The sequence below is a fragment of the Micromys minutus genome (assembly GCF_963924665.1).
Source record: "Micromys minutus genome assembly, chromosome: 11".
In the NCBI taxonomy this organism is placed as follows: Eukaryota; Metazoa; Chordata; class Mammalia; order Rodentia; family Muridae; genus Micromys; species Micromys minutus.
The window spans coordinates 14,167,572-14,194,933 of record NC_137980.1 but is presented as its reverse complement, the minus strand read 5'-3'; the positions used below and the strand labels follow the sequence as shown (position 1 = coordinate 14,194,933).

General features: G+C 43.2%; 1 protein-coding gene across 1 annotated transcript in view; it reads left to right on the top strand.

The window, feature by feature from the left end:
- MSH3 (mutS homolog 3) overlaps positions 1 to 27,362 on the top strand; it is a gene marked incomplete at its 5' end in the record, with an annotated part of 126,222 nt that overhangs the window by 84,853 nt on the left and 14,007 nt on the right. Inside the window, 3 exons of the mRNA XM_080925262.1 lie at positions 2,230 to 2,337; positions 7,548 to 7,659; positions 17,718 to 17,875. Of these exons, the coding sequence (XP_080781388.1) occupies positions 2,230 to 2,337; positions 7,548 to 7,659; positions 17,718 to 17,875 (378 nt within the window). The remainder of the gene's footprint in view (positions 1 to 2,229; positions 2,338 to 7,547; positions 7,660 to 17,717; positions 17,876 to 27,362) is intronic.

Here is a 27,362-nt window from a genome sequence, read left to right as displayed (position 1 = left end):
GTGAGACCCTCTTCTAAAATAAAGAAGAAATAAAAGATGAACTAAGGAGCGTATCGAAGTTTCAAATTTAAAAATCGGCTGAAGGGTATCTAGAACATTTGTTGTTAGAGCCCCACTGACCGCTGGACTGATTGTCCTACACGCTCCTCACTGAGGTGCTGATGGTGTGACTTCCATGTCATACAGAGATGGTTAACCTCAATGAACCTGACATCCGAGGATTCAGTACCAGCCACGCCAGCTACTTATTTCTTATTGAGGCTCTGTTATGTATTAGTTACAAAATCAAGGCCATGATCACTGCTAGGAATAAGATCTTTTCTCAAAATGTGCCTCTTCCATTTTAGAATATGGACTGTGGACATTTCTCACTTCTAAATTCTTTAAAAATTGAATTATTTTATCTCCCATATTGATAAGAATATATCAGAAATGCATTTTCAAGTAAGATAAAATATTTTTCATTTTTATTAACTACCAGAGTTGTTGAGCATCATTTGATAGTAAACATCAGGTCAACATAACAGCTTTAGAACCCAGGTGTCCTTATTTGCTTCCCATGGACCCGGAATCAAAGTCACTGTGCTCAGACATGAGCCTGGAGCTGTATATGACAGACTGCTGAGGTTGCATATTCTGTGGCATAGTCAGATCTTCCATATGCTGTCTGTTCATTTGTTCGTCCTTTTCCTTTTGAGATGGCCCCTCATGTGGCCCAGGCTGACCTTAGTCTTATCATGTTACTAAAGCTGATCTAAAACCTCTGGTCCTCCCATCTTACCTCCCAAGTAGAGGGATTGCAGGAAAGAACCACTCACCACGTGGCTTGCCTAGCTCCACTTGTTACCTGAATTGCCCAGGTTTGACTTGTTGTTCTCGTACGTGTAAGTGGTCTCTTGGAAATTTGGTGAGGAGTACAGCAGTGTGCACAAAGACTAAACAGGGTATGTATGACAGTTGTGATATTTACAGTTTAATAATGGCTCTCCTTATCAGTGTCTTACATCATTGACATAAGAAAGAACATGGTTGCCTATATCTAAATAATCTTATTATTTCTTTGTATTTTTTTTTTATTAACTGAAATGGTACCCACTGGAAACTATCAGTCATTTCCTTTCTGACCATTAGAAGACCATCAGAAGCAAGTAGTTACCATTGGCTGTTGGGCAGGGCTGTGGTGGTCTTCATTGGACCTGAGAGAAGGGAGTGGAAGGAAGTATAAAACAACACTTGGTGCAAAGTTGTGCAGAAAAGCAGGGACTAAAACAGTAAAATAGATAAACTGTTCTGAGAAGAGAGGGGAGCCAGGATTAGACTACCATATGGGCCATTGATTCGGTTAATGACAGCACAGGCCACAGTGTGAATGAGAAATCAGATCGATAAAGAGTTGAGGCCAGACTAGAAATGATAAGGGACGTCACTGTGTAGCTGTCTGCAGAGTAGGGGCCTCACAGTGTCCAGGATGTTTAAAAGTATAAGACATTTTTCAGGTAACATCTGAGGAGGGTTCAGCTGGTATAGGGCCATAAGCACTGTGTATCTGGGATTCACACAAACTCTTAGGATATTAATAAAATTCCTATCACCTATTTTAATGAAATTCAAGGGAAATAGGCCAATTAATTAATATGTTCTGTCTACTCAGATAAATATGTGCATAAATACTTACGTAAAGTATACTGTGAATACAATTCCTAGTTCACAAATAATAATACATATAAAGGTACAAATAACAAATCATATAAAGATATTAGGGCTATGAAGTTAAGTCAGTCCTACAGATAGGGTTCTGCCAGTTGTGTGTGAGAAGTACCACTGTAGTTACTCCAAGATTGGTGTTGCTGTGAGGAAGAGTATCTGGTGAAGCTGACAGGTCTGAGCAGTTCTGGAAGCTGTGGAAGGAAGTGAACTGATTTCTACACTGAAATTTCTGTCCCGAAGTAAAGTGTCAGTCAGATGCATTGTGTTCATCCGTGACATTTTTCATGTATTTTATTTTAGCGTCATCATGCAGACGCTGTTTATGGTTTACACAACTGTCCCAAACAAAGTGAAGACTCAGTAACCAGTTATGTGATCGTAAGAGATCGTTCGGTCCACCGTCCTCATCCCTTACCTATTAGAGACACTTATTTCCTTTGTGTTATGTTGCAAGTAGGCAGATTGTTGCACAATGTCATGGGTCAAGAAATGAACCTGCGCATCTTGTTGCTGTTTCTGTAGGAATTTTGGTGAACATTACCACACTTTGTGTAAGGCCGTGGATCACCTAGCAACTGTTGACTGCATTTTCTCCCTGGCCAAGGTCGCTAAACAAGGAAATTACTGCAGGTAATACGTTTTTCATTTCTCTCCTTTATCATGATTTCAGATAAAATGGGAGTATCCAATTAATTTTACTACTGCTATTATAAAATGTTGAGTTGTTCAGGTGTGTTATGTTCGTGGTAAAGCTGCACATCACATGTATGTCTTAATTTGAAAAAGTCATTTCTTCTTTGTTATGTGACTGATAAATGCAGATGCCTGGTGTAACTCTGGAAGTGAATATTCCAGTTGAACTTGTGGGTTTATCTAGAGTCTTGAAATGAAGCTTGAGGACTCCTGTTGCTGTTAGTTTTGACTTGGAAATTTCATACCATGTTTCACTTTCATTTAAAAACTACAGTTATAAAAGCTTGCACATGAAGGAGGAGGGACTGGGAAGATGGGGGTTCTGGGTGTGTATCTGTGTGTGTGTGTGGGGGGGGCTTCTGTGAGCTTTCCTAAGCCTCCTGTTGTGATGTTGAGAGCCAGATTCATAACGCTCTTAGTTATTGGTGTCTGAGCACCCCAACGTTCCTTATTCTCCTCTTCATAAAGCATACTAGAATTCTATAGCCATCATGGAAACCACCGTCTAGATGGTTATACAGTTGGATCCCTTGCACCAAACTAAAATTTTCACCAGCGTGAAGGTAGACAAGTTTCCCCTCCCCCAGTACTTCTCTGCCTCTTGCTCCCTTTGTGTTCATAAGTGGGCGTGGTTAACTTAAAGTCTTTGTCACTTCAGGGATCTGGAGCTCTTGTGGATCTGTTTGTGTTCCTTGTCATTTCTGCTATTTTGTTTTTAATCAGACCTCCTCACTGTGGCAATCTCCGCCGGCCTTTACCTGTACCTGGTTTCGTGCTGTGCCCTTTCTGGAGCCAATGCCTCTAGTGAGCACTGCAGGGTATTTCAGTCTGCGGTTTCCTGTTCCAGATCAGGTGATGGGAGGTGGCTGCAGCTCCTCCCAGCTACTCTTTTACCTGGGGCGTGGCTGTCCCAGGTCAGCTTCCCTGTGCCTTCAGGTACCTCAGCACTCCTGTGCTGCTGCCCTGGGCCTCCCTTCTGTCAGGTCCTGCCTGCTGCTGCCAGGGTAGTTACCAGGAGCCTCTGGACAGCCGTGCGTGCTTCAACCAACTTTTCTGTTTGTCTAAAGAGTATTCTAGTTTATTGAGTAATTCATCCTTAAGCATTTCAGAGAACATTTCAAATGCTAAATATTCTTCCAAATTATATATTGTGTATATATGTGGGAGTTGGGGGAGCTACCTAAATAATCTTTTATACTCTCTGCAGTGTGTTACAACAGGCTCTTCAGAAAAAGAAATTAAAGTGGATGTAAATAGCCATGAAACAGAAAACTTGGATTTAGTTTAAATTGTATGAGAGGCAAACACATTTTTTCTTAAATTTTCTGGTTTTTACGATGTTAGTACACGTGAGCCGTGATCCTTAGTTAGTTCCAACAGATTACTTGGTTTCACAATTGCCATCTTTTCTTCCTAATGCTGTTACGATGACCCTGTTAATTGTGTTGTAACCTTTAGGTTACCTTCATGTAACCTTTATTTTAGGCCTTTCTGTCCAGTTTTTATTCTGTTTACTTGTTTCACTACCATTGTTCATGTTCTGTTCCTCTGGGACAGCTAAAAGTGGAAACTGCAATTAAAACTGTATAAACTATAGTATTGGCATCTGTTGATATTCAGATGTCTCATTCTCTCCGGGAAACATGGAGATTCCCTCCATCCTTCCCCCATATGACACATCAGCGTGCCCTGCCGTCTTCCCTGCGTAGCCGTTCTGTCCTGGAATAGCATCTCGGGGCTGTGAGTTCCCTGTGCTCCTTCCCCTCCTGAGAAACACTCATAGAACGCTGACAGTAACTAAGTCACTGCTGATCAGAGTCACATTGTGACTCCACACTGGAAATCTCAGAACTGTCCAGTCTTTAGTATTATGTATACTCCTAACCCCCCACTTTTTCTTGTCATTTCTTGTGTGTCTTTGTTCTACTTTTTCTCCTTGTTGTGATAAAACACGCTGATTAAAAGCAGCTTGGGAAGCTTAGGGTTATTTGGCTTATACTTTCAGACAGTGCATCTCTGGGGGAAGTCAGGGCAGGAAGGACGCAGAGCCCTCGAGGGAGCACCGCTTACCTGCACTCTCTGGCTCACGCTCTGCTGAGCTTTCTTACACAGCTCAGAACCCCTGCCTGGGGACGGTGCTGTCCACATGGGCTGGGCCCTCCCACCTCAACTTCAATCAGAACAATCTCACAGACATGCTAGTCTAATGGAGGCAGTTCTTCAGTTGAGATTCCTCTTCCCAGGTGACTCTAGATGGTGACAGTAAAGTAACCAAGATGCCCTTCCTTACATGGCTGATCCCAACTCCTTCCTTTCATGGTGACCCCAGCTAACTTAAGACATTGGAGTCACTGAAAAAGAGTCATTTAGAAATATTGATAGCGCATAGTAAAAACAGCGAGATAGCTCCATTCACCCACTGCATCGTCAAAAACTAGAAAACGTGAGAGAATCAATTTCAGTTGAGGGTCTGAGAAAAACCAGGGAGCTTCATACCAGGCTGGTAGGAAGGCATGTTAACAGTGACCTCTGTCCTCTAGGATGGAGCGCGCATACCCGGTGACTCACAGATTCTATTTCAGCACCTGAGTCTAGCTTAGTGAAAATCCTTGGACACGCATGCGCGCGCACACACACACACACACACACACACACACACAGTGTTTAGTGTAGCACTGTTATGACACAGTCCAAATGTCTACCATCAGAGAGTGGTTTATTTATACCCAGGAGCTGCGTCAGAAGAATACTGAGACTCTGATGAGACATTGCTCTGCTGGCTCCAGGATGCCATACTGAAAGCATTCATAACCACCAATTCCAAGTTTTTAAATGTCTTCCAGAGGACAATGAAAATTTACTCCTGTTTCTGTTGGTTAAAAAAATAAACTCTGCCTTATTTCAGCACAAAGGCCCACTGGCTGATCTTAAGAGTCTGAGAAAGACTTGAGAATTTTTAGTGATGCGAGGTGTCTGCAGGACTTACTGTTTCCTCCCCTGGGAACTGCCTCAGCATCCTTCACAGTTTGCTCCAGTGCAGGGTAAAGAGCCCAGCGAGGGACCCCATCACCCTGTCTTCCTGTTTTGAATTGTCTTTCCCAAACTGTCATCTTTCCAGAGACCAAAAGAACACAGGTAGTCCTGCTGTAATCCACTTCTGATTTCACTGGGAATATTGAGAGCCGACCCTGTCTACCCACAGTAGCCAGGGGGCCATGGTCACCAGAGGACAGTTCACAGTCGCCAATGTGCTTCAGATAAATGTGAAGATGAAGACAGGGGAGGCTCTGGAGAAACAGTGGGGGACGATGAGTGCTCAGGTTACGGTGTTGATGTGTACACTTGCTAATGTGTTACAGTTACTGATGTGTCAAGAATTGATTGTTATTTACAATTGGATAAAATGAAATCCTGGCCTGGTTGTCACACATGGGGACTATTCATCATTTATTATTTGCTGATGAGAACCTGGATTATCCGTTCTACTAAGAGATATGAGTTTCTGTGTTTCTATATTTGTTCAACAAAATTTACTTACTCTAGTTTGTAGGTGGGCAGGCAGGAAGTTGAAAGGAAACATGACATTTAGTGAAAGGACTCATTTGATTGATTATTCTAATTGCTATTTATGAATTTAAAATTGAAAGTGATTTGTGTTATGAATGAAGGTAGCTGTTTCTCCTTAAGAAGATTATGAGCTGTGAGCAGTTTTAAGGATTATCCAGCTATTCCATTTTTGTTGATATACATGTAAGAAGATCTATAACTATAGACCACAACCGAGAAATAAATTAAAGTTTGTAATCTAATATTCATAGATGACTATGTTACACTCAGCACAGTAGCCATTCTGGGTATGTATACCTTGAAGACCAAGAAAAGAAATGAACAGAATTTGGTTTGCCATGCCCATTAAACTATAGAGCAGTGTTAGGAAACTTGCTTAACACGAATGAGGTCATGACCTCATTATATAGCAGTAATATTTTGTATAATAATATTTAATTAGTATTAAATACAAATTATTATTTGTTCTGTGGTTGATTTTTAAAACTATTTTATTAGTCTTCTATAAAGTTATCATTAAAATAGATTTTTTTAAAATTAAGAATAAGAATCCATTAGACTCAGGTTGGTATGCTCAGATGGTAAACTATATTTTTATGTGTAATAATTATTTCAGTAAGCTATTGAGCTAAAATGGCTGTGGGTGATGCATTGCGATATGTCAAATGGAACACAAGCCATGTCATGCATGTGTGAGTATGATCATGCAGATCGAGGGTAGGAAGGCAGACGTCAAACTAAACCGTCCTCTTCTCATGAGGCGCTCTGGCCCGCGTGGCTTTGAGAAGTAGAATAAAGCTGTATTTAGAAGTGGATGCGAAGTGCTGGAGAGATGCTCAGTGGTTGGGAGCACTGGGAGCTCTCGCAGAGGCCTGGGTTCAGTTCCCAGCACCCACATGGCTGCTCGCAACCACCCACAACTCCCAAGCCCTCACACGGCACATATTTGTACACAAATAAATCTAAAAAGATTTTTTAAACTGATAAGATGTAAAGACTTAAAACCAAAGAATAACATGGTAACAATTTATGTTTTGTATCAAAAGCAAGAGGTACTATGGAAGTAACATTTATGAAATGTTGGATTTTTCAGTCTCCTAACTCAAACTCAATGCCATTTATGTTAAGATGATAATTTAATCTGGAAATGGCTCTACATGACTATGAAGTGATGTGCAGTGATCTGTACCGTGTTTTGTTATCTCAGATGATGACACACAAATGAAAACTAAAATCTCATGAAGATAGGCTGCATAAGGCTTGCTGAGGCTTGTTCTTCAGTGTATTGCTGGTCCAGGTTGCTGGTTTCTGACGAGTTGATGGGTTCAACTCTTAGTCTCGAGTCCTTAGTCAAAACATGTGCTCTTGGGGTCTAAGGCTTTGCTGTCAGCCTTTCCTATTGAGTACTGAAGGTTTTCATGCTGTGTCAGTATACCCAGGGTGGCCTCAAGCTCACAGAAGTCTCCCTGACTCTGCCTCCCTTGTGCTGAGATTTAAGGTGTATCACCATGTCAGGCTAGTCAGTGGTTCTTTTAAAAAAATGCTTTCATGTCTCCAGGTTGATGAAACATTTTTTTCAGGCCAACTCTACTAGAAGAAAAGAAAATCATCATAAAAAATGGAAGGCACCCTATGATTGATGTGTTGCTGGGTGAACAAGATCAGTTTGTTCCCAACAGTACGAGTTTATCAGTAAGTACCACATGACACCCAAAACCGGTGTGGTTACATTGATTGTAACGTTGTATCAAATATTTTCATATCTGGCTTTATCCTCAGCTTTAAGTGGACCAATCTCAGCATAGTTTTATATTGACCAAGTGTGGAATTGGTATAATTCACAATGGAAAATCTCTGTAGATGCAAAAATTAGGAACTAAAGACAATTACTGTACTTCTTGTATGTAACCCAATAAAAATGCTTTATATTCACAAATATGTTAATGATGTTAGAATTATACAACACCTTTCCAAATTTCCATTAGCACACAGCATTAGAATGTTCTGTCCTGTGTTGCAGTATTTACAAATGCTCTGAAAACACATAAGTGATTAGCTGATCTAGGCTGGATCTTACAGGACACTGATGATTGCTACATTAGTCTCTATAGTAAAGCAAGATTTCAGAGCTGTTGGTATTGACAGTGACGGCAAGATTTAGGAGGTGGAGAGCAGGGCTTTGGGAAGGAGAGCATGAAACAAGAAATTAGGTAAGAAAAGTTAGAGTTGTCCACAGGATAATTGAAATTGTCTAAAATGTTAGTGGGGTTTCTTGTGGAGGATGACTTTAAGGATGGCAACTGAGGATTATGGATGCCTGCAGTGAGGGCAGCTGTGGGAGGGGCCAAAACAAAAACAAAAACTTGTGGACCTTGAATGGAAAAGTACAGCAAGAAAGCAGCCAATGCATGGCAAAAGTATCACACAGAACAGTTAGATACAAAGTATCAGAGAGCAGCCCATGCATGACAGAAGTGTCACACAGAACAGTTAGATACAAAATATCAGAGAGCAGCCCATGCATGACAGAAGTGTCACACAGAACGGTTAGATACAAAGTATCAGAGAGCAGCCCATGCATGACAGAAGTGTCACACAGAACAGTTAGATACAAAGTATCAGAGAGCAGCATTTGTAGTAGCTTCTAATCTGTGTGCTGGGCCTGTTCAGACTGTTATATGAAAGTGCCACAGATGGAGTGGGTGCAAACCACAGAAGTTATCTTTCAAGACTGGAGATGGAATTCAAGACGGGATGTCCTTACGTTGTGGTCTTGTGCTTTTTGTGTGGCACTTTTTGTTGTCTCCTCATTTGGTGGGAGGAGGGGAGGTCCCTCTCAGTCCCTGTATGTTATTCACATTCTAAAGACCCTTGGCACTGTCATCATGGGATTTAGAGTTGCAGGAGAATTGGGAGAAGCGTAGGCATTCAGACCATAGCAACCAGAGACACAATGTCTCGAGATTGTTTTCTTTCATTAGATGTGAATGCTATAAATTGTCATATAAGTTATTAATAAGCACTAATCTTAATTGTCTTTAAGGAGAAGCTTATATGAGAATAAGACCTGTGTTTTCATTTCCATAGCAATAGAGTATATCTTCTCCAGAGAGAGTAATATGGTTCTAATATTTAATAGTTTGGCTTATATTTAATGGATAAACCACCCATGAAACATGTTCTCTTTCTGCCCATGCCCATCCACTTGACCCAAGGATGCTATCCTTGGCATTGCTATTTTATTTCCCTTTTTTATGTTTTCATTTTCCTCTTTAAAAATGATCTATTATAATTCAAATTTGAAGAATTAAAGTAGCCTTCTAATCACAGGCATTTTAAAGAATCAGTAACCCATATATTTAGATCGTTACAAAATAAATGGAGTATTTTTTCCTAGTTAGCCAGCTTAGAATGTTCCAGAATATTCGTCTCTTTTACATATGCTTTTTCTAACTTGAGTAGGAGTTGATATAGACTGTTGCTATGGTGAAGCGCATTCTGTTCTTCAGGGTATAAATTTATATACAGGGATGGTGTAGAGAAAGAACGCTGCTGTGTAAAATTCTATCTAAAATGTACTCTGCCTATTAATTTATAAACTACACCCTGACAGAAAAGTTCTCAAAGTTAGGTAGCATTGTTACTTCCGATAATCACGTTTTGAAAGTTTATCTTTCTTACACTTAATTATGCTAGCTTTCCTGAGCTCTATGCTGATGAAATAATTATGTTCTCCTGAGCAAAGTAACTCTGTCTTTTCATCCCCCAGTTTTGGTAATCTTTTCTGTCGTCGCTGTCCTTCTGTCTGCCTCCCGTCTAACTACCTCCATGAACTTCCTTGTAGTCTCTGCCAGCCCGCCATGCCTCAGCCCTGCTTAGACTCATCTGCGTGGTGCAGAGGTTTGGGACTCTTACAGTCCTCGCAGAACTGTCTTTGGGCTTGGCAGATGGTGTTCCCTCTGCAGAGAATGTTCTCCTTCCTCATCTCATCCCTCCTGCCTCCCACAGCCTGCTCCGCCATTTCAGGCTCTGCTGTCTCTCCCTCTGACACGCCTCCTGGCCTTCCCTCAGCAATACTCCTGTGGTGGATCCCACACCCCACACTTACCGCCCTGTGTGTTTCCCCAGCTCTGCACTTATCCTAGTAAGCCACAGTTGCTCCTTTTGGTGTGCTTCCCAAAGGATTCCATTCTGACAAGGACAGGGACCGTACACGTCCACACTGTGTGGGTGTCATATGTGTTCATAGCGTGCCGCTGAGGCGCAGCAGGCTCCTGCTCACGTGTTACTGAGATTAACTGAGATGCCTTCGCAGTCTCCAAATCTCAATTTAAGTTTCTCTTCTTTTTCTTCCAGAAAATGTTAGTTTCTCAGGGTTGGGGATTTCTCCGTTTACAGAACGTTACATTGAAGGAATGGAAGAAAAATGAGATACTACCTCTTCAGACCCGAGATAAACTAAGTCTCAGAATGGGAAGGCTATGTGAAGGCTGTCTAGGTTGAGTCTTAGACAATTTCTGGAAACATGGGCATAGTCTGGGGCAAGTGGTGCTTTTCACTCATGTTCACTGCCTGGAAAACAGAGGAAATGATAGTTTAACCCCACACTGGAATAAAGCAGAGAAGAGAGAGTTAGCTCTGGCCTGCTGGATGTTGGCCCAAGGGCCGTGGCTGTCCCTTAAGGGTTAGTGTGCAAAGATCTCCAGGAAGCCTCCTCAACTGTGAATCTCTCTAGGTTGTGGGGAATCCACTGCCCAGGTGCCCTAGAGGAAGTCCAGGTCAAGAAATAACCTGAGGCTCTCTAGTTCTCAGTACTGTATGTGGTGTGTAGTAGACACATACTTGTTTGTATATAAGGATGTTTGAAGCTGGTAAGGATGAGGACCAACTTCCCAATTTCCTCTTTCCTTCCAGTACAAGTCATTTTAGATGCCCAGGAATGCTTGCTTTGGCTACATACAAATTCAGTGTAACAGCAATTGATGTAGTCACTGACTTTATCCCTAATTACCAAGTGCAATGTCTGAGTATGTGCACATGAGTGTGAGGTTTGTAGAGGCCAGAAGAACTCATCAGCTCCACTAGAGCTGGAATGGTTGTGGGGTGCCAGATATGGGTGCTGGGCACTGAACTCATAACCACTGGGCCATGTCTTAGTCCCAAGGGAGGTGTGAATGGCACCTAAACCGTGTTTTCTGGTCCCTATATCCTGTGTTGCTCTCCTTTCTCCTCTTCTGCTCCTGAAACAGTGAGAGGACAGTTGTGTTTGATACTGATCTGAAAAGATGTTTATTGACAGCCATGTATATATATGCCTGTGTTTCGGTGTAAGTGCAGCTGTGTGTATAGGTGCTCCTGGGGGACAAGAGAGGACATCAGATCCCCTGGAGCAGGGTTGCAGGTGGCTGGCAAATGAGCTCAGGTCCTCTGAAAGCACAACTGACCTCTTAACCACACAGCCATCTCTAACTGATGCTGATTTCCTTAACATCACCTGTGGTGGGTTTGCCCCCAGGCTTTCTTTCTCTTCCTGTCTCTAACCTGTGATCATCAATTGAACTCTCGTTCATTCCTCAAGACCCAAAACATTTCCTACTTCACAGAGCCTTCATCATTACCTTAGCCAGAAACGAGTTGTCCATGGTAGTATGTCTTTCTGTCTTAAAATTCCGCCCACATATCACATTTTCTTATGTAGGCATCGAGGGCCTGTGAGGTGATAAAAATTCAAATTCAGTTCTGCCATTATCTTACTGCGTGCTGAGACAGACCATCACTGGGCCTCCGCTTTCTCATGTGTAAGTGAGAAGCTGGACACCAGCCTTGCTTACGCTGTTCTACTGAGTGGGAGATGGGTGGGATCCGGGGGTCCTGACATCTCAGGGTGAGCCTCGCTGCCCTCCGCACTGCCCCCTTTCTGCTCCTCAGTCACCGTGTCTTAATGGTGCAGGCTTGACGGAGAGCTTGTGCAGGAAAGTCTTTTTCTGAAACTTGCTACTGATTGACATTTTCAGGGAACAAAGCGCTTTAAAACTGACATTTTTCTCGATGGCCCTCAGCTACTGTAAAAATAGTTCTACCACATCCTTTAAAGATGGATGTTAGTATCTGTGCCTGGCAAGGATGGAACCATGGTTTACAAAGAATTAGCTCTTACCTGGGTCTTACAAATGAACATGTGACAATTTTGGATGATTTTCTACTGTTGACTTTGGGGCTACTATGACTTCCTGTTATTCTAGTGTGCCCAGTGGCAGAGTCAAGGACCCCAGGCTAAAACCTCTCCCATGATTTTACAATGTCTGTACCTCCTTGTCATTGAGTAGACGTCCCTTGTGAGATATCTGTCAGCAGTTTTGCTGCTAGCTCTCCGCTACTGTCAAGCTTCCTAGCTTCCCAAGTCTTTGTACTTCTTCACCTGTAACATAGGGACAGTGATACACACCTGCCATGCTTGTATCAGGAGATGGAGGCAGGAGGACTGCAAATTTGAGGCCAGGATAGACTGTATAATAAGACTGAATGAGATGATGCATATGTGTGTGTGTGTATTGTGTGTGTGTGTGTGTGTGTGTATTGTGTGTGTGTATTGTGTGTGTGTATGCATGTGTGTGTGTGTGTATTGTGTGTGTGTGTGTGTGTGTGTGTGTGTGTGTGTGTGTGTATGTGTGTGTGTGTATTGTGTGTGTGTATTGTGTGTGTGTGTGTGTGTGTGTGTGTGTGTGTGTGTGTGTGTGTGTATGTGTGTGTGTAAGGCAGAGCGTTGACACTGGGTGGCTTCCTCAATCATTCTCTACCAAATGTTAGACGGACTCTCTTGATGAATCTGGAGCTTGCTGATTTGCTAGCTGGCCAACAGGGCCCAGGGATTCTCCTGTCTCTGGAGTTACAGGCGTGTTCCACTTTGCCTGGCTTTCTATGTGAGTAGTAGGGATCCAGCCTCAGGTGCTCCAGCTTATACAACACTTAGTAACTGAGCTGCCTCCCAGCCCTTTGGGACTTTCTGATGCTGTTGATTGTTCATCTTTCCCAGAGAAGATAGTGTTTAATGTTGTGGGTACTTGGATATTTCAGGTTCTAGTTTATGAGTTTCAGGTATGAGTCTTGAATCTTGAACTCTGTTCAGATAAATTTCATTCGAGCTGAAGCCAAACTCTTGAGAGGTGCCTTTCCTGCAAAGGAATCTCTCAGTATTCCCATCTCTGTGCAAGTGTGGGTGAAACTCGGCCTTGGTTTTCAACGGCCTCTTCCACCTGCCATGTTAGGTGGCACTCTGTCCAGAGTAGCTGAGGCCTCCTGGTATGGTACTTACATCTTTTGTTTTCCTCTCTTCATTTTTTTTTTTTTTTAAATCCATTCCTTCATCTCTTCAGTTTAAGACTTCCTCAGTGCCCGACCTCAAGCTGGTGTCAGACCAGTCCGGTCATGTACACTCCCATTCACTTTAGTCAGCGTCCATGGGTACAGAGTTCTCGCCCAGGTTTGGCTTCGTTCTATTCTGTTAGATAGCCCATGTTAACAGGGGCTTCTGACTGTGTGCTCACTCATCCTTCCGCTCTTCTGGACAGATTTAAGGTGTGTTATGAATGTATCTGGAAGTCTTTGATGTGTGGTATCTCAGATACCAATCCTAAGCAGAAGGTAGATAGATGATGGGAAGATACGAGTCGTTTTCTCCTGGGATGGGAGAAAACGACTCGTATCTTCCCAGTTTTTATAAGTAATAGAGAAATTGCTTTAAAATGTAAATGTGGTAGATATCTCCTGTGGAACACATCTCACTATCAAACATCTGTCATGGGAACTTTCTAACAGTGAGAAGGTAATAACAAGCAGTCAAAAGAAGGTAATTTTATAGAGAAAACAAAGAAAACGTAGCCATAAATGACAAGAGGGGTTCAACACACAGCCTTGTTAAGGGAGTTCTGTCCTGCTCAGACCTGTGGAAAGGCTTTAAGGCAGGGGTAATCTTACAGCCTCCTGGCTGGTCACTTAAGAGCAAAACTCGAGTCGTCTGGCACCAAAGGAACCTGGTAGAAGTGTGGGCTAGGGAAGAACGCAGGCAGAAGAGACCAAGAATGCCTGCTGCATCCACACTGTGTCTGGGGCACGTTCCGAAAAGAGGCATCAGCTGCCCAAGGAGCAGTGGGCCAAAGTGGCTGCCATGATTAACCCAGGCTTCTGAGAAGATCCACTGTGCTGTCGGAATCTTTGTGTCCCTTCCAGAGTGGAAATGCTAAGCCCCAAGTTGACAGTGGTAAGAAGTGTTTATGATCACTGGAGTTGATTAGATTGTAAGAGAGGATCCTCCTACATAGAATGAGTGCCCTTAGGAAAGGGCCTGAGAGAGTTCGTGTAGCCTTGTGAGCACCCAGCCAGAAGTTTGCTATGTGCATACACAGAAACCCTCACTAGACCCCAGCTGTGCTGGAACCCTGATCCTGGGCTTCTCTGCCTCCAGAATGGGGAAATTAATGCTTTTATTTATAAGCTAAGAGAGTGTGGGGGTGGGGCATAGAGAGAAAGGGAGACGGAGAAAGAGTGGGGAGGGAAAAGAAAGGCAGGTCAGCCATGACCATGACACTTCAATACATTTTCAGTGCTCTGGGTCTGTGGAAGCCAATGCTCTGTGGAAGTGACAGCTTATTCACATAGTGTCTTAGTTGGGGTTTCCATTGCTGCAAAGAGACACCATGACCAAGGCAACTCTTACAAAGGATAACATTTTATTGGGGCTGGCTGACAGATTCTGAGATTCAGTCCATTATCATCACGGTGGGAAGCATGGTAGCATGCAGGCAGTCATGGCACTGGAGTAGATGAGGGTTCCAAAGTGAAACAGGAGAAGACTGTCATCTTCAGGAAGCTAGGAGGAAGCTCCCTACACCCATTCCCACAGTGGCGCACTTCCTCCAACTAGCCCATACCTCCTTATAGTACTATTCCCTGGACCAAGCATATCCCAACTGCCACACTTAGGATCATGCCTTAATGAAAATGGTTTAAAGAGTTTAAAATTTTCAAGTATGGTAAAGAATTGCTTCTCTTTAAACTGCTGGTTTGCAGCTGTATTCAATTGGATTCTGAGGAGGTTATCTAGGGGATCTTGATGTGAATATGTGTTCGACCACACAGCCTGTTCTTTGTTAGTGTTCTTCATGGGTACTTGGGAGCCCCGTGCCACCGGTGCTAGAGAGCTAACCTTTAACCCTCATGTTCTGGAACCTCGGGTTGGAAGACCCTCTGGAGTCCGAGTGTCTCCATGGAGTAAAGTTTTCCTTTTGAGCTTTCTTTTCTGTCCAGTGCTGTTTATCACCCTCACATCAGAAAAGGCAAATGCAGTGTGAACCGAGTTGTTAGGATCAGAAAGCAAGCATGATGGTCAGAAAGGCAGTTCCAAGGCTGCCTGGGAGTCAGCGTCTGCACACCTCAGGCCTCTGTGCTCTTTTTGACTTTGCAAGTATCAATGTTCCCTGGTGCACACAGTTAAATGCTGGAAGTAGATGTTGGAATTTAGAAGAACAGATATTTCACACAGTGCAATTTACGTCTTTGTAGCTTCTTGAAACACATGGGACACAAGATTCTGTGGTCACCCTGTTGTGCAGCTGCACCAAAGCTTCTGAAGTACAGTTTAGAGTCCACCCTTCTCCACTCTCCATGATCCCTGCTTCTTCAGCTTCTAGTTCCATACCCCCGCATGAAATCAAGAGTATTGTTTTACATATGATTTGATCATGTGCCTGGCTTATTTAACTTATATAGTGGTCTTTAGTTTTATTTATTTGGCCACAAATAACAGACTTTATCACCTGCTTTATGACTGAATAATATTCCATTATATGTAGGTATTGTATTTCTTTTGCCTTTTTGTCTGTTGATAGGCCTCCTGATACTGATGTGCTGTTTCCGTTTCTTAGATGTTGTGAATCTTGCTACAATAAACACAGGAATGCAGCTGTCTCTGCAGTGTACAGACTTCATTTTGTTTGGCTGTTTACCAGCAAATCTTTCAGATTAGTGCTGGGAGTAGCGTGCAGATCTCCTGCATAATGCTTCTGATTACACCTTCCTGCTAAGATGCTTTTAGATGCTGTGTTTTCTTTTGCTACAAATAGGGTATTTATATCCTTTGTCTGCCCCACTACCTCAGCGCTGCTAAGAGGTAGGGGTTATATAACATGATGCGTTTTTCATGATTTGTTTGCTGATTTAACAGCTTCCCTCTGACGATTGATGTCTTTGTCTTCTTCCCTGTCATAGCATCTCTGAGCAGCTGTATCATAGTCTATCTGTTGATAAACATTTGAGCAGCTTCCGGTTTAAGGCAGTTGTGAACAGTCTCTTACTTATGTTTCGGTACACATCTGACCTGGGCAGGCTTGTTTTATGCTTCCTCCAAGGAACACAATCTCCACCTTCCTCCTACGTTTTCTTCTAAAAGTAGCGGGCTTGCTTTTCACGATTCATTCTTTCATCACCAGATAACGTTTGCTGAGACCTGGGGCCTCGCTTACTTTCTTCACACAGTTAACCATTCTCCTGCTGTCGTTTAAGGACAACTATGTCTGTGTGGCTCACCTGTAACACCTCCCATGGCTCCCAGGTTTCTGTTGTGCGGTTGGCCTTCTGCACACACCCCTACCTGATACCTCCTCTGTTCAACATGTTCCCCAACTCACGACTGTCCTGAGAGGCAGGGCAGTGCTGCCAACAGTGTTTTCTGTATCTCTTGTTGCACATCGTCCTCATTTGCATTCAGCATGTGTACATGGGAGGATTGTTTGGCCGTGTCTATTTTCAGCTTTAGCAGATATCACTGAAGTTTTTCAAAATGGCATGCAGTGTTTTTCTTCCAGAGTAGAAATTCCAGCCCTTCTCTCATCTTTGGAATAATTTGACATTGACAACAATGACAGGTTTTCTTCCTTCTCTTTCTTGTTTGATGTTGTGTGTGTGTGTGTGTGTGTGTGTGTGTGAGAGAGAGAGAGAGAGAGAGAGAGAGAGAGAGAGAGAGAGAGAGAGAGAGAGAGAAGCAGGGCCATTTTCTATATTGTTATTGGACACTGATTCAGAGTCTTGGCAACCATCTGTGTATCTTCTGTCATTGTCACTGAAGGGGCTGTGCTCAAAAAGGATTAGGTCTTCTGGGATGGGTCATGTCTCATAAGAATGTGCCTTTATAGAAAGAACATGACTGGCCCCTCCCTGGCTTCTCACTTCCTGTCAGCAAAATGAATTCCTCTTGCACACATTCCCACCATTCTGTTATCATTCACTGTGAAACCAGGCCTGAGCAAAAGTCAATACCATGCTCTTGAATATCTAGAACTTTGACCATAATGAACCTCTCTCTTTAAACAAATTACCCAGCTCCAGCTACTTTGTTATAGGAATGGAAAATGGATTACTTCAATGACATATGTAACTATGCCACATAGTAATGCTTTGCCTAATTAAGTCCCATTTGTAGGATAAATTGTAGTTACCACTAGAAGATCAAAACAAAACAAAAACTTTTCTGAGCTAAGCATGGTAGTGGATTCCTATAATTCCATTTCTTGGCAAGTAGAAGCCAGAGAGTAAAATATGAGGCCTGGACTATGAGTAAGCTGAAGGCTAGCTTGGGTTAGATAGTGAGCCCTTATTCCAGTCTGCACTCCCAGAATAAAAACCCACTATTCTTATTCCTTTCTGGTTCAGTAAGTGAAATTGTGTTTTGTTGTTGTTGTTGGTTTGTTTGTTTTCAGGAGGACTCTGAGAGAGTGATGATAATCACAGGACCAAACATGGGTGGGAAGAGCTCCTACATAAAACAGGTTGCACTGGTTACCATCATGGCTCAGATCGGCTCCTACGTCCCTGCAGAAGAAGCCACAGTTGGGATTGTGGATGGCATTTTCACAAGGTAAGTTTTCATTCTCTTTGAATGTGTCTCTTAATGTAAGCCAAGGCCACATTATCACAAAAATTCTCTTCTTGTGTACATGTTTGGATGAATGGGTTTACACTTAACACTCTCAGGGCTCAGGAGCAAAAGTCTTTTGTTACCACATATGTTGATATGGAGGAGACCTAGGGTGTCATTTCCCTGAAGAAATCTTTTAAATAAGTCCTTTAAAAAACCTTGAGGGAATCAATATCTACTCTCAAGCTTAGCTGAAAGACTGAAGAAGTGGAAATCAATATTTAAGGAGAGAAAAGTTCTGATGTGCCTCCCCGCATGGGAGAATGAAACCTGCTTTCGAGCAAGATGGATAATTCACATTTATTTCTACTCTCAAACATTGCATATAACTGGCCAGGGCTCACTAATTTTAGTATGTAAACTTAATTTCATCCTTTCTTAGCAATATGAGTAGAGTTTCCTTGTTTTACTAAAAAAGAATTTATAGTTTACCCATTTCATATCTTCCAATTTGTCAGTTTTTGAATAATATATTTCCTATGTGATATTTTTGAGTAAATGTTGAATATGTAAATATAACACTCTGTAATTGTTGTGGTAAATATTAAATAGTGGCTTAACCTTTTATCCTGTGCTATTGCCGGTGCCCATGGGGGCATCTGGCACTGGGGGATTTCTAACTTGGTGCTCCAGGCCTCCTCTAAGAACTCAGGTGGGGTTCCACCACCCCTGCTGCTTCGGTCCCGGGTGGATATGACCCCCACCCCCTGTGTTCCTCTCCTCCACTGCCCAGTACAAACATGATTCACATCCATTAACTTATCAAACAGGTTTGTATATGTTAAATCCTCAATCCACAAACCCTCTGCACTATAACCAGCAGACAAAGATACAAACTGCCCATTTAGAAAGGATAAATTAGACCCATAGAAACCCCTAGAAATAATTATAACAACATCATCAAGTTAGAGATGCACCAAGAGAAACATACACGTCGGCTTCCATGTGGCCTCCAGAATCTCTCCTCCCTCCCTTTCCACCTACTGCCTTCTCTTCCGCTCTTCCAGCCTCTTTCCCCACCTACCTCTCCACTGTCCAATCATGCATGGCCTTAACATAGACCTACAATTAATAACCAAGCTCTCCATGTAGCATGTTTGTTACTTTCCAGCTTCATGGCGAAACACTTGTGAATCACACAGACCAGAATTTTCTATCAGCAGTGCTAATAAACTTGAGCAGACACTGCAGTGCTTTAAAACCTGAACACTGAGAGAACCTTTTGACTTTTGAAGCCTTTCTGAAGGGTGCACTCCTTAGTCAAAGAAGGAAGGGAGGGAGGAAGGAAGAGCTTCTTCAGACTGAATGGCTGTGCAGGCATCAGCATTAGACACAGTGAGGTAGGGAACTAAAGGCAGACCCTCCAGGAGAGCCCAGAACTTGATTAGAGCATTAAGAGTTGTCAGAGGTAACAGTGGTGTGCACACCTGGGTGGAGAATTCCGGTACCTATTGAAAGAGGGCAAAGGGTATTATATATGTTTGCTGAAACAGTACTACAGACTAGAGGTGAGAGAGAAGAAAAATGGGGGGAAGGAGTGAGGCGGGGGGAAGAGTAGGTGGATATGCCTGTGTTTATATGCATGTGGAAGCCAGGGGTCAAGTTGGGATGTTCTTTACAAATCAGAAACCATCCATCTCATTTCTTTGAGATGGGGTCTTTCAGTAGGACCCGGGGTTTGGTAAGCTAAGCTGACTGACTGGCAAGCCCCATATTAATCTTCTGAGTGGGTTTCGGTACTCGTTATTTTTATAAATCCATCTGCGTGGATATATGTGTTTCTAGGCCTCTGGTAATGTTTTATGCATGTGCACACGTTGCTTGGTGGGTATTTAGCATGATTTCAGTGTTTCACAAATGTCAACAATGTCTGTGTCACTTAAGCTGTGGGGCATAAGCTCTGGCTCCAGAAGATGCAATGGCTCAGGCTCAGCCATCCCAGTTCAGCAGTGAAAGGCACAGTGGGGAGAGGCAGATATGGGGTGTGATCCCCCACGCCCTCTGGCCCCCACCCATCCTCTGAGTCCTGAGTTGAGCTTTAGGTTTAAACAAAAAGGGGTTGAGGCTCAGGAGAGGTTTGCATAATGAAGACCTTGTTTGTCTTGGTCAAAGTGTGGTCTGGTTGATTTTTCTCAGTTATAGCAGCCTGAAGAAGTTATGCTTTTCTGGTTTGCACATGACGATTGTCTCTGCTCTAAGCTTCAGCCTCTGTGTCATATGTCATTACTGTGGTGGTTTTCTTGGAGGCTCCTGTTAGCTGGCAGGGAGTTTCAGTTGCTTAGATACAGAATGAAGGCAGAGATGCCAGGTTTCATCCTGCTCTCCCTTACATTGTGGGTCCAAGTGAGGAGTTGATGCTTTTGAGCAAAAGCAAGTTTTAAGTGCCTGTGGCACCGACTGGCATGTCCTGTACTGTCCATAAGGGAGTCGTCCCCATCTTATCTGTCCCGAGGTAGAATCGCTAGGTTGTAAGGAACATGCATCTTTCCCAGGAGGCCGTACCAGGTTGGGAGCAGCATTATGGGAAGCTTGTCCTCATGTTAATGTTAAATTAGAATACCAGTACTATTGAGATTGCATGTAAGAATGTGCTCATTTCTATTGCTTTAAGTTCCTTTATATGAAGTGCCGGCTGGTAGGTTTTTGTTTTTGATGCTAGGGAGATTATTCCCCTCCCCATATATGCATTGTACTTATTTACAGAAAGCTTCAGAGAGCCCTGACCAGGATCCCTCATGTCTGCCAGGTCTCGTTATAACCCAGTGGCTGCTTCCTCCTCCATCCCCCTCGTGGTTCACCTGCACAGACAGCAGAATCTAAATCCAAGGCTCAGGTGTGGAAGCAAGTTCGATTTGGTTTCCCCTCCTCTTCTATGGTCATTCTTCAATAGCTACGAATTCAGACTGCTGCTTTCTAACCTCACTCCTTATGGTTTATAGTCGGAATCTCTGAGTTGGTACCCAAGCAGTGGCACTTTAAAAGTTCATGTCAGAGCAGCTTCAGTTTGGAGTTACCACGTGCTTTGTAATCTTTACTTAGTGCGTATTGCAATTCCTCCAGTAAAAGTAAGTTATTCAGATCGAGTCGTTACTCAAACATCCTCTTTATGTTCATTGAGAAATGCACTGTAGCTAAGCAGAATGAGGTGTTTGCATAAGGTTTGGCTCCAGACTTTAAGCTGCTTGTTTTTCTGTTATATTGGACAGCTGGAACATTGGGCTTAAGTTTGTATATTCCATAATTATCAGTGGCATGTCGGCTGTGGCTCATGAGTATGCTGTAGGAAGTCAGTGGAGGGAAAAGAGCAGGCAGACAGATGGTTGGGGATCTTCTTTCTTGAATATTATCAGGTCACATGACTAAGGAATAAAGTCCTTACTTATTAACAGATCCTTTTTAAAGTAGATTTTTGGCCAGCATCTATATCTGGCTTCAAGTGATGTATTTAAATGAGTATATTGGGATGTATGTGCCCATCAGCGAGATAGGTGCCTGATGCCAGGGATCATTAGCATCTGAGATCACTGAGATCAGATCTGCGTTTGTCTTCCTGATGTCAGAGTGCAAGTTTCATCAACAGCTTCTTAGATTTGGTAATTAAGTTTAGAAAAACAGTGAGTTATGAAGTGTGTTTGAAAAAAATCATTTGAGAAAAACAATTGTTATCTCCTCTCATTTCTGTTTATGTCGGTGAAATGCTTGTGGACAGAAGTATTTACAGTAACTGGTCCCTAGTGAATATGATGGTGTGCTGCCTGCACACTCCCTCTGCGGTGCCTTGTGTTAGGAGGAGCCATATTCACTGCAGCACGAGTGTCTGTCCTGAAATGGAATTAAAGGGTAATGGGCACTCGGGACTTATGTCACATGTTTGCTTTGGACAGAGGGCCAATTCGTTCATCCAGTTTAATTCAGCTCGGCGAATATTTGTTGGATACAACTGGGAAGGGTGTGCACAGTGCGTTCTTCAGGGGTAAAGCAGCTCAGATGAGCATGTGTCTCCTCGGTGGTAAATCCCACACCGAAGACCCCGTGAAGGATGCCATTCAACGACAGGAGGGAGTTCTTTTCTTCCGTGGCTTCGGGAGCCTTGCCTTGGGAGGCCTCTGCTGTGTTTAGTTGTGCAGTGGGAAGTGTGGACTTAATACCTCTACTTGGATAAAGTTTCCCAAAGGTTTGATGTGGTTTGGTCTTCAAAGCATGTCTAGACAGATGACCCCTGCTTGCCGTTCTCCAGTGTACTGTTGAGGTGGGTGTATTGGAGGGACCCTTAAAAGCTCTGGTTTTCTTTCTTTTCTTTTTTTAATACTTTACTTGAGAGCAGTTTCAAGTTCACATCAAATTTTGAGAAAAGAATAGTTTTTTCCCAGAGGCTCTTGTTGCCTTTTGTGCCCAGAGCTGCCCTGTGTTGGCCTCGCCTGGCAGAGTAATCCAAGGAACGAAGCTTCGTTGCTGTGTGGTTGTCCGCAGAGCCCATGGTTACATGAAGGCTCATTTTGGTTTGGACAGTCACCATCCTGCAAATGCTCTGTGCCTGCTTATTTATTGTCCCCTCTCCAAGCGCTGGCACTCCTGGGTCGTACACTGCACCTCCAGCTCTGTCTTTGCCTGGAGAGTCTTGTAGCACAGGGTATGCGGCCCTCTCGCTCCGTAGGCTCCCTTCTCTGTTATGCATTGATTGATGTTCCCTCGGTCTTCCAAGGCCTGATAATGTGTCCCCTGTTAGTGCTGGACGGCGGTCTATGGTCTGCTTTGTCACAGTGTATGCTCGCCTACCATTTCCACACTAAAGTCACCATGGGCTTTAACAGTTATCAATAATTTGCTAAAAAACAAGCCCGTAAACATTTTTAGACATGTTTTTGTAGACATGTTTTTACTTTGGTAAGGTCAGAAAGCACGCTTGGTCAGTCCGGTAGCACTGTGTGTGTGTTTGCCTTTGTGTGCAGCATTTGCCTCATGCACAAAGCTAGTAAACAAACAAAACTAAAGCTATGAAATCTTTGGGCATAATAATAATAAAAGAGCAATTATTATATATTATTATTATTATTAATTTTTGAAATATATCCAGCTCTTTACTGTTACTTATTCATTTATTTCAAGGTGCTTCATCTTGTAGCACAAGCTGGCCTAAAACTCACATCTTCCTACCTCAGCCTCCCAAATCCACAGCTAGCTACACTTGCAGGTTGTAAACTGACAACTTGTAACTATAGAAAGTTATTTGGAACAAAATAATATTCTGACTGATGAGTGTAGTATGTAATAATGGTACAGTATATGGTACCAGGTGACATGCTGTGACTTCAGGTATGAGATGTTGCTTGTGGTGAAAGTGTTTCACTCTTAGTTCTTTTGAAGTGAACAGCAGTCTCTACTCAACATTGTGAAGTGGAATGCTAAAGACAGTCCTATTTCTGATTTATGACCCTGTGCTCTCACTGATACTTTAATAGTCCTTGCACAACCACCTCTGTGACCCCATTCCTCACACACACAGCCTCTGTGACCCCATTCTCACACACACAGCCTCTGTGACCTCATTCCTCACACACACAGCCTCTGTGACCCCATTCCTCACACACAGCCTCTGTGACCCCATTCCTCACACACAACCTCTGTGACCCCATTCCTCACACACAGCCTCTGTGACTCCATTCCTCACACACACAGCCTCTGTGACTCCATTCCTCACACACACAGCCTCTGTGACCCCATTCCTCACACACACAGCCTCTGTGACCCCATTCCTCACATACACAGCCTCTGTGACCCCATTCTCACATACCCAACCTCTGTGACCCCATCCTCACACACACAGCCTTTGTAACCCTATTCTTTACACACCTGGCTTCTGTGACCCCCATTTCTTACACACCCAGCCTCTGTGACCCCCATTCCTTACATACCCAGCCCTCTGTAACTCCCATTTCTTACACACCCAGCCTTTCACTGAACCTGTAGCTCCCAGATTCGTGATCCTGTGAGTTGGGTATCTGCCTGGTGCTAGCATCTGGACTCAGCCTCTCCTATTTGTGCAGTGAGCACCAATGCTGACTGAGTCATTTCTGCCACGGCTCTAGTCTTTTTTTTTTTTTTTTTTTTTTTTACAATGGTGCCTCTCTCAAGCCTTATATTAGTGATCCTCCTGCCTCAGTTCTGGGATTATAGATGTACACCATAGTTAGTACCCAGCTCTAGGTATCATAGGTGTTTGTAATCTCATTCCATTGTAGGGTAATTAATGTTTATGTCTAACTAAAGGCTATCTATGGGCATATAGGTGGAGATTTTAGATTCCTTTCAATTCCCATTGTATTTTTGTTGTTGTTTGTTTTTAATTAAAGTGTGGGCCAAGTGTGGCAACACACACCTTTAATCCAAGCACTCAGGAGGCAGGAACAGGTGGATCTCTGCGATTTCAGGGCAGGCCTGGTCTGCCTAAGATTTGCAGGCCAGCCAGTGCTACATAGTGAGAGTCTGCCTCAAAACAAACAAGCAAAAAATCACAGAGTATTTTATTATTGAGCAGGTTTCTTATTTCAAGTTGTCTTGAAAATAAGAAGCTTCTGTGCCCATCCTGGACAGAACTCCGGAAATATTTTAGCAATGTGGGATAAATGGGAAAGAATGCAAAATACTTAAACATCTTGAAAAATCTCTTAAATAAAGAATGCAATGGGCATTGCTTCCTAATTCCCTTATCCGGGGTAATGAAAGTGGGCAGATTCACAGTCAGAAAGTAGAGTGTCGTTCCTGTGGGCTGAGAGGGCCGAGCCGTGACTGTCCCTGGGAACAGGCTGTACGAGAGCGAGGTAGGAAAGGGCAGTGGAGACACGGCACACCTCTGCCCACAGCCTCCTACCTACGAAGACACTCCACACTAAAACGCTACATTTTGTGATTTTTTTTTTTATTACTACCTTTTTAAAATGCTTGATGTCAAAGAAGCTCATTGTAACACAAGTAACTAGTGTTTCATTCGATGGCTTAATATTTAAGCCCTGACTGAGCAGTCTCTCTCACATAAGCATGACATTGCAAAGGCCAGCCCCCGTGATCTGAAGGGAGAGAGAGGCTGGATCATTTCCTATAACTGAGAAACATGTAGCATGCTAACTCAAATATCATTAAAAATAGTCTGTCAGAGTCTCCTGGAAGTATTCTTGATTTTTAGAAACTGATTCAAAGAAGTAATCATTGCCTTCTCCAGTTATGTTTTATGAAGCGTTGTTGACCTATATACAGGTTATGGGATAGGAGGGGGAGGAGGATTAGAAAGATTAGTCAGCTGCCACTCCTAAAAATACCGGTTGATTTTGTCTTCTTAATCACGTAACTGTAACCTTCTGTCTGCCCAGAGGGGACTGACTCCACGTAGAATGCTAAAGAACGCATTTTCCACTCATACGACAGTTGAGCACAAACCAGACACACATGTGCCACGTGTTCTAGAATTCCCTAAATCTCTAGCACATTTTAACACCTGAAAAACTTCGGAATCATCATCCAGTAATATGTCTTGTGATTGTTGATTTAACATGAAGGGTATAAACTTTCAATTATTTTATACACCTTATTTTGTTGCAAAAAGTTATTTAGACTAAAAAACAAAAAAGCGACAGAGATGTGAGGTAGGAAGAGAGCATGGTTAACGAACAGTACTGGGTCTGAGAAAGATAGGGTAACATCAGGTCTGTTGGTTGTGTTCAGTCAAACTCAAGTAGATAGACAGACGGTGATGCATTTTAAGTTAAGAAAGGCTAACAGTGAGTTCCTGCAACTTTCTTCCTGCTGTGAACGTCATGGCTCTGGCCTCGGTCCCCCAGTCACATCCCCGAAGCGGCAATCTGCGATCCTGCCTCAGTCCAAGAAACCCAGACCCGCTGCTGCCCCGAAGCTGGAGGACAAGTCGGCCTCTCCAGGCCTGCCGAAGGGAGAAACGGAACAGCAAGGAGCAACTGAACATATTGATGAAGTACAAAATGAAAGAGACAGACTTAATGAACAAGCCAGTGAGGAAATTTTGAAAGTAGAACAAAAATATAACAAACTCCGCTAACCAACTGTTTTTTCGGAAGAGGTCAGAATTGATCGCCAAAATCCCAAATTTTTGGGGAACAACATTTGTCAACCATCCACAAGTGTCTGCACTGCTTGGGGAGGAAGACGAGGAGGCCCTGCATTATTTGACCAGAGTCGAAGTGACAGAATTTGAAGACATTAAATCAGGTTACAGAATAGATTTTTATTTTGATGAAAATCCTTACTTTGAAAATAAAGTTCTTTCCAAAGAATTTCATCTGAATGAGAGTGGTGACCCATCTTCAAAGTCCACCGAGATCAAATGGGAATCTGGAAAGGATTTGACAGAACGCTCAAGTCAAACGCAGAATAAAGCCGGCAGGAGGAGGCAGAGCTTCTTCACCTGCTTCACCGACCACTCTGACGGAGGGGCTGACGACTCAGGAGAGGTCATCAAAGACGACATTTGGCCAAATCCCCTGCAGTACTATTTGGTTCCGAATATGGATGATGAAGAAGGAGAGGCAGAGGATGATGATGATGACGATGAAGAGGAAGAAGGGTTGGAAGATATTGATGAAGAAGGAGATGAGGATGAAGGTGAAGAAGATGATGATGAGGATGAAGGGGAGGAAGGAGAGGAGGATGAAGGGGAGGAAGGAGAGGTTGAAGGTGAAGAAGATGATGATGAGGATGAAGGGGAGGAAGGAGAGGAGGATGAAGGGGAGGAGGGAGAGGAGGATGAAGGTGAGGATGACTAGCACAGAAGACCGATGGATCCAACCTTCTTTTTTATTTTCTTTTTATTTTTTAAATTTCTCCAGTCCCTGGGAGCAAGTTGACAGTCCTTTCCTCCCTGTCCCTCTGTGCTCGGTCGCTCTGTTTGTGAGGTCTCAACATCATGGTTCTCAACTAATTTGGGGGAAAATATCTTGAGCAAAATACAACAGGAAAAGAAAAAAAAAAAAAGAAAGAAAGGCTAACAGTAAACCCCTTTCTCAACAAACAGTTCCCATGTAGCAGACAACCCTGGGTAACAGACAGTCCCTGGGTAACAGACAGTCCCTGGGTAACAGACAACCCTGGGAAACCGACAGTCCCTAGGTAACAGACAACCCTGGGTAACAGACAGTCCCTGGATAACAGACAACCCTGGGTAACAGACAGTCCCTAGGTAACAGACAACCCTGGGTAACAGACAGTCCCTGGGTAACAGACAGTCCCTAGGTAACAGACAACCCCTAAGTAACAAACAATCCCTGGGTAACAGACAACCCTAGGTAACAGACAACCCTGGGTAACAGACAGTCCCTAGGTAACAGACAACCCTGGGTAACAGACAGTCCCTGGGTAACAGACAGTCCCTAGGTAACAGACAACCCCTAAGTAACAAACAATC